Below are 13,428 nucleotides of genomic sequence, written 5' to 3' on the forward strand. Positions count from 1 at the left end.
GAAGTTCAAGACCAGTTGGGACAAAACACACACACACACACACACACACACACACACACACACACACACACACAGCATATACCTCAATAACCAACTGACCACCAGCCCCCATCAACAAGGAAAAGATTGAGAAAATATTTTTTCCCATTTCACTTACAGATACACAAACTAGGAGTCAAGGTGTACAAATGCAGCCACGTCTAATTACATAGCAAAGTCACCCAGGCTGCCCTACAAATAGTGCTATAGTACCCAAGGCCAGCTACCTAAGGACAAAGAATTCATTCCACAGAGAGAGATGAGGGGCAGTTAATACTCCTCCTAGGTGACATCCTTATCTTCAACATGACAGCAAACTGTCAGTCTGATGTGGAGGGGACATGACAAGCCAACTGTTTATATTCACAGTTAAAACCACTATACTTCTTCAGGAATCTCTTCATCTATCTCCCCTGACAAAAGACAAACACACTCCAGCCCCCACCACCCCAGAAGAATGTGGACTCACAGAACTGTATCCACACTTCTACCCAGCAGCCTGAGCGCAGGCAGCAGAGGCGCCTCTTCCTCCACCATCCCTCCTTTAGAGCAGAAGGTGACCTTAACTCACTTTTCCTTTCGTTCCATAGTCAGGACTGGAGGGGGATCTGCAGAGTGCAGTGAGGTCGGAGACAGAGCTGGAGGCTGTGGCATCCGTGGGGGATCCCGAGCAGTCAGGCCAAAGGCACTGGGAGATTTATCCACTCCTCTGCCTATACTACTGGCTGCTCTTCCCAGTGGTAACAAGACATCAGAACTGCCTCTTCCCAGCATTCTGAAAAGAAAACGAGACAAATCGGGGCTCTTCTGGGCTACACAACATCTGGACCATCCTCTCAAGTGTACCACCCCTTTCACTTTTAGAAACTAGTTGTGGAGCAGCATGAAGAGTCCTGTGGGCAGGCCACTCCACCACCAGCGCTGCCACCCACCCATTGGACCCTCTAACCTACAGGACCCACTCTGCCATGGAAACCCCCTGAACCCGTCATCTGCCCCTTGGCCAACCATCCCCCACAAAATCAGCAGCCCCTAGAGGCACAAGCACCAACCGCCTCACTGGAAAAAGAGCATCCTCCCTGTGAACAGCCCTCTCCAGCAACATCAGCACACCCTACAGGCACAGGCAAAACCCACACCAGCTGGAAGAGCAGACCCCATAGGAACAAGGAAAGCCCACACCAGCCAGAAGAACTAGACGATACACTGGATCTAGACACCCAAACTGCCACAAATCTCAGCTGAGACAACCCTACTCAACCTGACAACCCGCCAATCATCAGACCCTTTGGCCATTCAGGCCAAAAGACAAGAAAGGAAATAGACAGTAAAGAAACAAAATACTCATCCAATAAAGACATCACAAGAATCAACACCTGTTCCTGTAATTATCCTAAACCCAGATGGGTAATCGGCAGTATAAGAATAATTCAACAACATTAAGAACAATATGGCACCACCAGAGCCTAGTGATTCTACAACAGCAATACCCAAACATCCCAACACCGATGAAGCAGAAGAAAACGACTTTTAAAATAACTTTATGAAGATGTAGAGGCCCTTAAAGATGAAATGAAAAATTCTCTTAAAGAAATCCAAGAAGCCAGGCAGTGGTAGCACACACCTTTAACCCCAGCACTCAGGAGGCAGAGCCAGGCAGATGTCTGTGAGTTCAAGGCCAGCCTGGGCTACAGAGGGAGATCCAGGACAGACACCAAAACTACACAGAGAAACCCTGTCTCGAAAAAAAGAAAAAAGAAATCAAGGAAAAGACAAACAAAAAATTGGAAGAAATCAATAAATCCCTTAAAGAAAGCCAAGAAAAAAAATCAAACAGGAGAAGGACACAATTCAAGACTTGAAAATTGAAATAGGGGCAATAAAGAAAATACAAACTGAGGGAATTCTGGAAATGAAAAACCTGGGTAAACAAACAGGAACTACAGAGGCAAGCATCACCAACAGAATGCAAGAGATGGAAGAGAGGATCTCAGGCACTGAAGATGCGACAGAGGAAACAGATTCATCAGTCAAAGAAAATGTTAAATCCAAAAAATTCTTAATAAAAACATCCAGGAAATCTGAGACACCATGAAAAGACCAAACCAAAGAATAACAGGGATAGAAGAATACCAGCTCAGAGGCACAGAAAACATATTCAACAAAATCATATATATTCAACAAAATCATATATATTCAACAAAATCATAGAGAAAACTTTCCCAGCCTAAAGAAAGGCACACCTATGAAGATACAAGAAGCTTTCAGAACACCAAGTAGACTGGACCAAAAAAAAAAAAAAAAAAAAAAAAACAACAAGTCCCCTCACCACATAATAAAACACTAAACATACAGAATAAAGAAAGAATATTAGGTGCTACAAAGGAAAAAGGCCAAGTAACATATAAAGGCAGACCTATCAGAATTAAACCCAGCTTCTCAATGGAGACTCTGAAAGCCAGAAGGTCCTGGACAGATGTTTTGCAGACACTAAGAGACCACGGATGCCAGCCCAGACTACTATACGCAGCAGCAAAACTTTTAATGATCATAGACGGAGAAAACAAGATATTAGAGAAAACTAAAAAATTAGCTAAAATGATTTAAACAATACCTATCCACAAATCCAGCCCTACAGAAAGTACTAAAAGAAAAATTCCAACCCAAGGAAGTTAGCTACACCCATGAAAACACAGGCAATAGACAATCTCACACCAGCAAATCCCAGCGCGCGCACACAGAGTACCAACAGCAACAAAACCAAAAAAAACAGGAATTAACAGTCACTAGTCATTAATATTTCTTAATATCAATGGACTTAATACATCTATAAAAAGACACAGACTAACAGAATGGATACGAAAACAGGATCCATCCTTCTGCTGCATACAAGAAACACACCTCAACCTGAAAGAAAGATATTACCTCAGAGTAAAGAGTTGGGGAAAGATTTTCTAATTAAATGGACCTAAGAAACAAGCTTGTGTAGCTATCCTAATATTTAACAAAAATAGACTTCAAACTGAAATTAGTCAAAAGAGATGGAAAAGGACATTACATACTCATCACTGGAAAAAACATCAAGATGAAGTCTCAATTCTGAACATTTATGCCCCAAATACAAAAGCACCCACATTTGTAAAAGAAACATTACTAAAGCTTAAGTCACACATCAAACCCCACACACTAATTTAGTGGGAGACTTCAACACCCCACTCTCACCAATGGACAGGTTTGCCAGACAGAAACTTAAAGAAATAAGGGAACTAACAGATGTTATGACTCAAATGGACTTAACAGACATCTATAGAACATTTTACCCAAACACAAGAGAATATACCTTCTTCTCAGCACCCCATGGAACCTTCTCTAAAATTGACCATATACCCGGTCACAAAGCAAATCTCAACAGATTAAAAAAAAAAAATTGGAATAACCCTTTCTATCTTATCGGGTCACCATGGCTTAAAGTTAGAATTCAACAACACTCAAATTACAGAAAGCCTACAAACTCACAGAAACTGAAAAATGCTCAACTGAATCAACACTGGGTCAAGGAAGAAATCAAGAAATTAAAGATGTCCTAGAACTCAATGAAAATGAGTGTACAAGATACCCAAACTTATGGGACACTATGAAAGCAGTGCTAAGAGAGAAATTCATAGCACTAAATGCCCACATAAAGAAGTTGGAGAAGGGGCTGGAGAGATGGCTCAGAGGTTAAGAGCACTGGCTGCTCTTTGAGAGGTCCTGAGTTCAATTCCCAGCAACTACGTGGTAGCTCACAACCATCTATAATGAGATCTGGTGCCCTCTTCTGGCCTGCAGGCACGCATGCAGGCAGAATACTGTATACAGAATAAATAAGTAAATAAATCTTTCAAAAAAAAAAAAAAAGTTCCTTAAAAAAAAAAAAAGTTGGAGATTTGGAGAAATCTCACACTAGCGACTTAACAGCACACCTAAAAGCTCTAGAACAAGAAGCAGCAAACTCACCCAGGAGAAATAGATGCCAGAAAATAATCAAATTGAGGATTCAATAAAATAGAAACCAAGAGAATACAAAGAATCAATGAAACAAAGAGTTATTTCTTTGAGAAAAATCAACAAGACAGACAAGCCCTTATCCAAACTAACCAAAGGCAGAGATAGCATCCAAATTAACAAAATCAGAAATGAAAAGGGAGACATAACAACAGACACTGAGGAAATCCAGAGAATCATTAGGTCATACTTCAAAAACCTGTACTCCACAAAATTGGAAAATCTAAAAGAAATGGGCAATTTCCTGGATAGATACCATAGACCCAAATTAAATGAAGACCCCTAAGGAAATAGAAGCAGTCATCAAAAGTCTCCCAACCAAAAAAAGCCCAGGACTAGATGGTTTCAGAGCAAAATTCTATCAAAATTTCAAAGAGCTATTACCAATACTCCTCAAATTGTTCCACATAATAGAAACAGAAGGAACACTGTCAAACTCTTATGAGGCTACAGTTACCCTGATACTCAAACCATACAAAGATGCAACAACGAAAGAGAATTACAGACCAATTTCCTTCATGAACATTGATGCAAAAGTACTCAATAAAATACTGACAAACCAAATCCAAGAACACATCAAAAAAATCATCCACCATGATCAAGTAGCCTTCATCTAAGAGATGCAGGGGTGGAGGTGGTTCAACATACAAAAATTTGTCAATGTAATCCACCATATAAACAAACTGAAAGAAACACACACACACACACACACACACACACACACACACACACACACACACACAGATGATCATCTCATTAGATGCTGAAAAAGTATTTGACAAAATCCAACACCCCTTCATGATAAAGGTCTTGGAGAGATCATGGATACAAGAAACATACCTAAAAATAATAAAAGCAATATACAGAAAGCAACAGCCAACATCAAATTATATGGAGAGAAACTCAAAGCGATTCCACTAAAATCAGGAATAAGACAAGGCTGCCCCCTCTCTCCATATCTATTCAATATAGTACTCAAAATTCTAACTAGAGCAATAAGATAACAAAAGGAAATCAAGGGGATACAAATTGGAAAGGAAGAAGTCAAACTTTCACTATTTGCAGATGATATGATAGTATACATGATATGATAGTATACATAAGTGACCCCCAAAATTCTATCAGGTAACTCCTACAGCTGACAAACACCTTCAGTAATGTACGCCTTCAGGGCTGGAGAGATAGCTCAGCAGTTAAGAGCACCGGCTGCTCTTTCAGAGGTCCTGAGTTCAACTCCCAGCAACCACACGGTGGCTCACAATCATATGTAATGAGATCTGGTGTCTGCCTTTGGCCTACAGGCAGACATATAGGCAGAACACTGTATACATAATAAATAAATAAATCTTTTTTAAAAATTAATTCAAAAAATCAGTAGCCCTACTATATACAAATAATAAATGGTCTGAGAAAGAAATTAGAGAAACAACCTTTACAATAGCCAAAAATAATATAAAATATCTTGGGGTAACTCTAACCAAACAAGTGAAAGACCTGTATGACAAGTCTTTGAAGAAAGGAATCAAAGAAGATATCAGAAGAGATGGAAAGATCTCCCATGCTCATAGTTAGGTAGGATGACCATAGTAACAATGGCAATCTTACCAAAAGCAATCTACAGATTCAATGCAATCCCCGTCAAAATTATAACACAATTCTTCACAGACTTGGAAAGAACAATACTCAACCCCATATGGAAAAACAAAAAACCCAGGATAGCTAAAACAACGCTGTACAATAAAGCAACTTTCAGAGGCATCACAATCCCTGACTTCAAGCTCTACTATAGAGCTATAGTAATAAAAACAGCTTGGTACTGGCATAAAAAGAGACATGTGGATCAATGTAATCAAATTGAAGACTCTTACATAAATCCACACACCTATGAACACCTAATTTTTGACAAAGAAGCCAAAATTGTACAATGGAAAAAAAGAAAGCATCTTCAACAAATGATGCTGGCATAACTGGATGTCAATATGTAGAAGATTGCAAATAGATCCCTATCTATTGCCATGCATAAAACTCAAGTCTAAATGGAGCAAAGACCTCAACATAAATTCAGATACACTGAACCTGATAAAGTGGGAAAGAGCCTTGAACGCATTGGCACAGGAGACTACTTCCTGAATATAACACCAGTAGCACAGACACTGAGAGCAACAATTAATAAACAGGACCTCCTGAAACTGAAAAGCTTCTGTAAGGCAAAGGACACAGGAAATAGGACAAAACCGCAGCCTACAGAGTAGGACAAGATCTTCACCAACCCTATGTTTGACAGAGGGCTGATCTCAAAATAGACATCAAAATAACGAACAATCCAATTTAAAAAATGGGCTACAGAGCTAAATAGAGAATTCTCAATGGAAGAATCTCAAATGGCCAAAAGACATCTAAGGAATTGTTCAACATCCTTAGGCATCAGGGAAATACAAATCAAAATGACTCTGAGATACCATCTTACATCTGTCAGAATGGCTAAGATCAAAAACACTGATGACAGCTTATGTTGGAGAGGATGGATGCAGAGCAAGGAGAATACTCCTCCACTCTTGGTGGGAAGGTAAATGTGTACAGCCATTTTGGAAATAAGTATGGCGGTTTCTCAGAAAATTGGGAATCAATCTTCCCCAAGACTCAGGAATACCACTTTTGGGCACATAACCAAGGAATGCTCAGTCATACCACAAGGACACATGCTCAACTATGTTCAGAGTAGCATTATTCATAATAGCCAGAACTTGGAAACAACCTAGATGCCCCTTAATCAAAGAATAGATAAAGAAAATGTGGTACATTTACACAATGGAGTATTACAATGACATGAAAATTGCAGGCAAATGGATAGAACTGGAAGAAATCATCCTGAGTGAGGTAACCCAGACCCAGAAAGACAAATATGGTAAGTACTCACCCATAAGTGGATACTAGATGTAAAGCAAAGGATAACCAGGCTACATTCCATAGACCTAGAGAAACTAGGTAACAAGGAGGACCCTAAGAGGGATGCATGGATTGCCCTGGGAAGGGGAAACAGATGAGCTCTCCTGGGTAAACTGGGGGTGGATAGTGTAGAGAGGAGGGGATGAGAACATGAAGGATCAGATTATTGAGTTGGGGGAGGGACAGAAAGGGAGAGCAATGAAAGATATCTTGATAAAGGGTCCATTACAGGGTTAGGGAGAAACCTGGTACTAGGAAACTCCTAGGAATCCACAAGGATGACCCCAGCTAAGACTCCTAGCAATAGTGGAGAGGGTGCCTGAACTGGCTTTCTCCTGTAATCAGATTGGTTACTACCCTAATTGTCATCATAGAACCTTCATCCAGTAACTGATGGAAGCAGATGTGGAGATCCACAGCCAAACACTGGGCAGAGCTCTGGAAGTCCAGTCAAATAGAGGAAAGATAGATAGGAGCAAGGTGGGTCAAGATCATGATGAGGAAACCCATAGAGGCAACTAACCCAAGCTTGTGGGAGCTCATGGACTCTAGATCAACAGCTAGGGAGCCTGCATGGGACTGACCTAGACCCTCTGCATGTGAGTGACAGTTGTGTAGTTTGGTCTGTTTGTGGGGCACCTAGCAGTGGGACCAGGATCTTTCCTGGTGAATGAGCTGGCTTTTTGGAACCTATTCCCTATGCTGGGATGCCTCACACAGACTTGATACAGGGGGGAGGAGCTTGGTCCTGCCTCAACTTGATATGCTACACTTTGTTGATTCCCATGGGAAGCCTTACCCTTTCTGAAGAGTGGGTTTGGGAGGGTACAAAGGAGGGGGGAACAGGAGGAGAGGAGGAGGGGAAACTGTGGCTGGTATGTAAAATCAATTAAAAAATTTAATAATAAAAAAATAGTCTACCGAGTGAGTTCCAGGAAAGGCGCAAAGCTACACAGAGAAACCCTGTCTTGAAAAACCAAAAAATAAAATAAAACTGGCTGTGAAATTTATTGCTGAAATGATTTGGTGGAGTTCTGGACAACACAGGAAGCCCCCAGGAGTGCAGGGCCCACCACTTGGTTTAGGGGATCATTACTGGGGTATATTTGACCCCACAGCCATCAAGGATGAGCTACTTCTCAGCTATCATGTCTTCAAAATCATGTACATTAAACTTAGTGAAGCATGGATCTTCCTTGAGGTAATGGGTCATCTGGTGGCCAGGGAACTTGAACTTGGCTCTACACAGGGCTTCAATGACATGTTTCTTAATCTGCAGTTTGGTGTGGATGGACAGGATGACCTGGTCAGTGTGAACCCTGGCCATGGCCCTACGACTACCCAAAGGCACCACACATACCTGATGGAGCATAGACTGGGCGTAGCAATGATATCAGAGACATGAATAGCCTCCACAAAATTGTTTCCAAGGTCCTTTAGGCAACCATGTCAGCAACATGGTACACACACTCCCAAGGAAGCTGCTCTTTGCAACCATTCCTACCATCCTTGTCTTAAAGGGGACACCCAAAGGGGCCCAAGCTCAGCCTTAGAATTCTCTTAAAATGATGACCCAATCACTAACCTCTCTTGGTATGCCCTCTCATACCATCTTCCTAGGCAGAATTGAGGGGAATGTGACTCAGATGTTAGCATCAGGGGACCTTCTAAGGAGTCAAAAGAAGTTGTGAGGTGCCCATTGGGAACTATTCTCCTTCCCCAATGACTTCCTGGGTGAGCAGCCACCCACTATCCCTGGGAGACAGCTACCATGGACACCCAGCTTGGAAATGCTCATCTGAATGGTAACACACCTGCCCCAGAGCCTCTCTCTGCATCCTACACTTGAGGTTACAGGACGAAGTGACTTCACCTACCTACTCCAACCAACTGAAGCCTCTGCCAGCTTGCTGTCCCCAGCTGCCAGTATGGAAGAATCAGGCAAAGAGGAACGGGGTTCTTCTCTGTCTTTGCGGACCATGTTAGCAGACAAGCCTCGACCTAAAACGCCTCTGCCTGCAAGAGCCAAACCTCAGCTTGTTACTGTGAGCTGAGCATGTTGTAAAGTTAGGTTTCTGAAGACAAACCATGTGCACATAAGACCCAAGCCAAACAGGCCTCCCCAGCACAAGAACCAAGCGACCACATGTTTCCCCATCTTTCCAGTTGACTCCCACATACCTAAAGAAGGTGCTTCTCGTTTTGAAGGGGTCCGGAGGGCTGTATCAAGGCCCATGCCACGGAACATGGACACCAAACCCACAGACTCCTAGGGAAAGGTAATTATCAAGGTTATCCTAAGAAATGGATTGGAAATAATGGCTTTCTAAACAAAAATCACCTTCTCCAAATCCTGTCAATGCTATAAAAATCAGAGATACCGGCTGGTGAGACGGCTCAGTGAATAAAGGCCTACTGCCAACCCTGAGAACCTCAGTCTGATCCTGGGACCCAAGTGGTGGAAGGAGAGAACCACTCTCACAAGTTGTCCATGCTGTGTTATGGGTACATGTGCACACTCAACACACACACACAAAATAAATGCAAGTATAAAAAAACTTTTTAAACAATGGATAGAATTCTTCATAAAACTTTTCAATACTTATTACCACCTCTTAGTAGACTTTAAAGTAAATGTAGTTGGGTTAAAAACTATGAATTTAAGGGGCTGGAGAGATGGCTGTGCAGTTAGGAGCACTGGCTGCTCTTCCAGAAAATCAGGGTCCAATTCCCAGCACCAAGGAGGCAGCAGGAGACCCAACGCCCTCTTCACCTCCTCTAGCACCTGGCATGCATGTGGTGCACAGGCAGACGTGCAGACAAAACACCCATCCACAGAAAATAAGAAATACATTCTCAAAAAAAGTCTATGAATTTGGCTAGGCTTGGTGGCACACGCTTTCGATCCTAGCACTCAGGAGGCAGAGGCAGATGGTTTTTTGAGTTTCAGGCCAGCCTGGGCCACACAGTGAGTTCAAAGGACAGCCAAGGCTATACAGAGAAAGCCTGTCTCAACAACAACAGTAAAAACAAACAAAAAACAACAAAATGATGGACAATATAACAAAATGCTACAAAATAGTTGTCTGTTTTTCCACGTTTTTAATTTTTATTTACTTATTTTGAGGTATGGTCACACTATGCAGCCCTTGCTGACCTGGAACTATGTAAACTGGGCTGGCCTTAAACTCACAGAAATCCACCTGCCTCTGCCTCCTAAGTGCTAGGATTAAAGGTGTGTGTCAGTATCCCAGTTACTTTTTTTTAAGTTTTATTTTTATTTATACATATGACTGGTTTTGCCTGTATGTATGTATGTGCACTATGTTCGTGCTTGGTGCCTGTGGAGGTCAGCAGAAAGCATCAGATCCTCAACTGCTGACTCTGCAGACTGTCATGAACTAGCATGGGAACGGAGGAGCAGCAAATGCTCTTAACTGCTGAGCCATCTCTTCAGCCCTGGTTGGTTTGTTTGGTTGGGTGGTTTTATTATTAAATTTAAATTTATTTCATTTTTAAATTTTAAAGTATTTTCTATCTTTGTGCATTAGTGTGACTATGCGTATGTGTCCACAGTGGGTATATACGTAAGTTGGAGGACAACCTCAAGAGCGGACCTCGTCTTCCACCTTGAGACCATTCTCGTTTGTTTGCTGGTGCCTACAGCAGGCTAGCTCATCTGGGAGCTTCTGTGGATTCTCCCATCTCCACTTCCAAGATCCCTGTAGGAGTCACGGGATTACAGACATGGTTACATATAACTGTGCCACTGTGCCCAGCTTTCCCATGGGTGATGGAGATTCAAATTTCTTATGGTAACACAGCAAGCACCTTACCCACTGAGTCTTCTCCCCAGCCTTTCCCAAATCTATTTCCTATATAGCCAAGATAAAGGGAACAAGAACATTGGTTCATCAGCTTTAAGAAAAAAAAGAAAGATCATTGAAGGAGATCAGAAGTTTAGGGTTTTGTTTTTTGCTTTTTTTTTTTTATAAGCTAGTCTCAAACCTGCTATACAATCAAAGATAAATACTGAATTTCTGACTCTCCTTTCTCCACCTCCACAGTGCCAGGATTACAGATTTGTACACCCACACCTGGCCATGAGGTGTTGGAGATCAAATCCCAGTGCCATGCATGCTAGGCAAGCACTCTCCCAACTGCGCTTCATCCTCAGTGCCCTTTTGTGTTTTTCTTCTCTTAAGCAATATCCACTGAAACCTGCAGCTGCACTGCTGTGGCAGTCCTCAAAGTTTGCTGTTATGCCAGTTAAAACTGCTAGGTGAATAAAGGCCACATACAAAGCAAAGCATTTCATCTGACTAAACATACAATATTGCTGTCGGCCTTCTTACAAAACCTTGTACCAAATCCTTCCAACTCTTCTCAGAATAATCATAACTCCATTATCTATATGCATTCCTTATCCTTGACATATTAATATAGGTGAACACTGTTCTTAACATTACCATACAATTGGAAGATTAAACTTGCTCACACTATAGCAGCAACACTGAGGATCCTCTTCATCGTCAAGGAATTTTTGGCAAGGGATTTTTGAAAGGAACAAACTGAACAATTATTACCTCAGAGGGAAGAGTTGTTGCCAATACTACAAAGCTAATCAGTAGAATCTGAACACTGGGAAGCAGCAGTTTAAACTCCTCCATTATATAAGAAAGGATGAAAATATGAAGAAACGAGAGGATGGAGGACTGAAGCTAGGAACCAGCCTAAGGCGCCCAAGTCCATCTAGTGCTTATTTCCAGGCACTTTCTCTAGAACTTGAATTGCACGACCTCAAGATGCAACTACTTGTCAAAAACAAACAAAACATACAAATAACAACCCTTGATTTACAGAGAACATCCTAGTTTCCCAGGCCCTCTGAAGTGGTCTTACCTTTTGTACTGGCTGGAGTTGTGGGCTGGATTCCTCTGGCTTTCTAAACACAAGGCCTCTGCCTGTAGGTCCTGCCCTACCCCAGGCTGACTCCAAAGGTCTAGGGGCTTGTGGCCAACAGCCTGGCATCCGAACACACTGAGAGGGATGGACAGGGGTGGGCCCCCTGAACAGTGGCCGGACAGGATCCATCGAGAGACTGTAGAAATGACTGTTGATTCTCTTCTGGTTAATTACCTGCCAGCATTTTCAAAGGATTAAAGATACACCATCTATTGTAAATAGAAGCTTTTCTGATGAAAGTTGAGAAATGTATTAATCCATGGGTGTAATAAGTCATTAGGAGTCAGTTCAATTCTACGTCCATTAAGCAGAATGACAGTAACAAGAATCTACCCTACAGCCTAGATCTGTCTAGTCACGTGTTCTTGGCCTGACAAATGGTGCCAGGTATGGCTTTCATCTGTGCACTTGGACTTACATGCAATCAGAAAGCAGTTACTACTCAAGCCCTATCAATTCCCAGCATGGAGAGGGGAAGTGGGCACGAAGTCCCATCCCTAGTCAAGGAGCTACTGGCAATTGATAGCTGGAGGTGGGGTGGGGACTTATCATTTTTCTTCAGCATTATAGCCTCTAGTAAACTGACCACACTCTAGGAAAAGGCCACACATCCAGGAGTATGTGGGTCGCACAGATTGGATTTGATGGGTGTTTAAAAAAAAGAGAACATAGGTTGGGCAGGTAGGGGAGGGGGGTAGTTCTGGGAAGAATTTGAGGGAAGGACCGAGTACAATCGTAACACATAGGTATAATATCCTCAAAGAACTAATAAAAAATTTAAATTCTCACTGCTTGCCTTTTCTTTCCTCCAAAAGAAGTCATATTAGTGATAGCACCAGTCTCCTGTAACAGATTCACTTCAAAGGTTTCTTTTTTAAATTAAAAAAAATGTTTTTCACCAGGAGACAGTGATGCACGTCTTTAATCCCAGCACTCAGGAGGCAGAGCCAGGCAGATCTCTGAGTTCGAGGCCAGCCTGGTCTAGAGAGCGAGATCCAGGACAGGCACCAAAACTACAGAGAAACCCTGTCTCAAAAAACCAATAAATTAATTAATTAATTAATTAATTAATTCCACCCACCCCCACCCCCACTCTAGCCAGTGGTGATCAACACCTTTAATCCCAGCACTTGGGAGGCAGAGGCAGGCAGATCTCTGAGTTCTGTGGTCATCCTGGTCTATAGTGAGTTCAGGACATCGAGGGCTACAGAGAGAAACCCTGTCTCAAAAAACAAAAACAAAATTTCTTTATAGGCAGGGTGTTGCTATGTAGTGTTACCTGCCCTTGAATGCTTGACAATTCTCCTGGCTCAAGCTCCCAAGTGCTGGGAAAAAAAACAGACACGTGCCATCACACCTGTCTTATTTTTAAGAAAGGGTCTTGCTGTGTAGCTCTGGCAGGCCCTGAACTTGCAATCTTCCTGTGTGCTGGGA

General features: G+C 42.2%; 1 protein-coding gene and 1 pseudogene across 2 annotated transcripts in view; both read right to left on the minus strand.

The window, feature by feature from the left end:
• The window catches only part of Piwil2 (piwi like RNA-mediated gene silencing 2), a 63,604-nt gene extending 51,463 nt beyond the window's left edge, over window positions 1-12,141 (minus strand). The window contains exons 1-4 of one of the 2 annotated variants that reach the window (XM_036199875.1): window positions 11,932-12,141; window positions 9,211-9,298; window positions 8,907-9,045; window positions 611-814 (exon numbers count right to left, since the gene is read on the minus strand). In XM_036199875.1, coding sequence (XP_036055768.1) covers window positions 611-814; window positions 8,907-9,045; window positions 9,211-9,298; window positions 11,932-12,123 — 623 coding nt within the window. In that variant the 5' untranslated portion in view covers window positions 12,124-12,141. The remainder of the gene's footprint in view (window positions 1-610; window positions 815-8,906; window positions 9,046-9,210; window positions 9,299-11,931) is intronic. The other variant, XM_036199874.1, reaches the window with a different exon arrangement.
• LOC118591668 lies at window positions 8,448-8,554 on the minus strand (annotated as a pseudogene).
• Window positions 12,142-13,428: the final 1,287 nt, after the last annotated feature.

This window comes from Onychomys torridus, chromosome 9 (assembly GCF_903995425.1).
Source record: "Onychomys torridus chromosome 9, mOncTor1.1, whole genome shotgun sequence".
In the NCBI taxonomy this organism is placed as follows: Eukaryota; Metazoa; Chordata; class Mammalia; order Rodentia; family Cricetidae; genus Onychomys; species Onychomys torridus.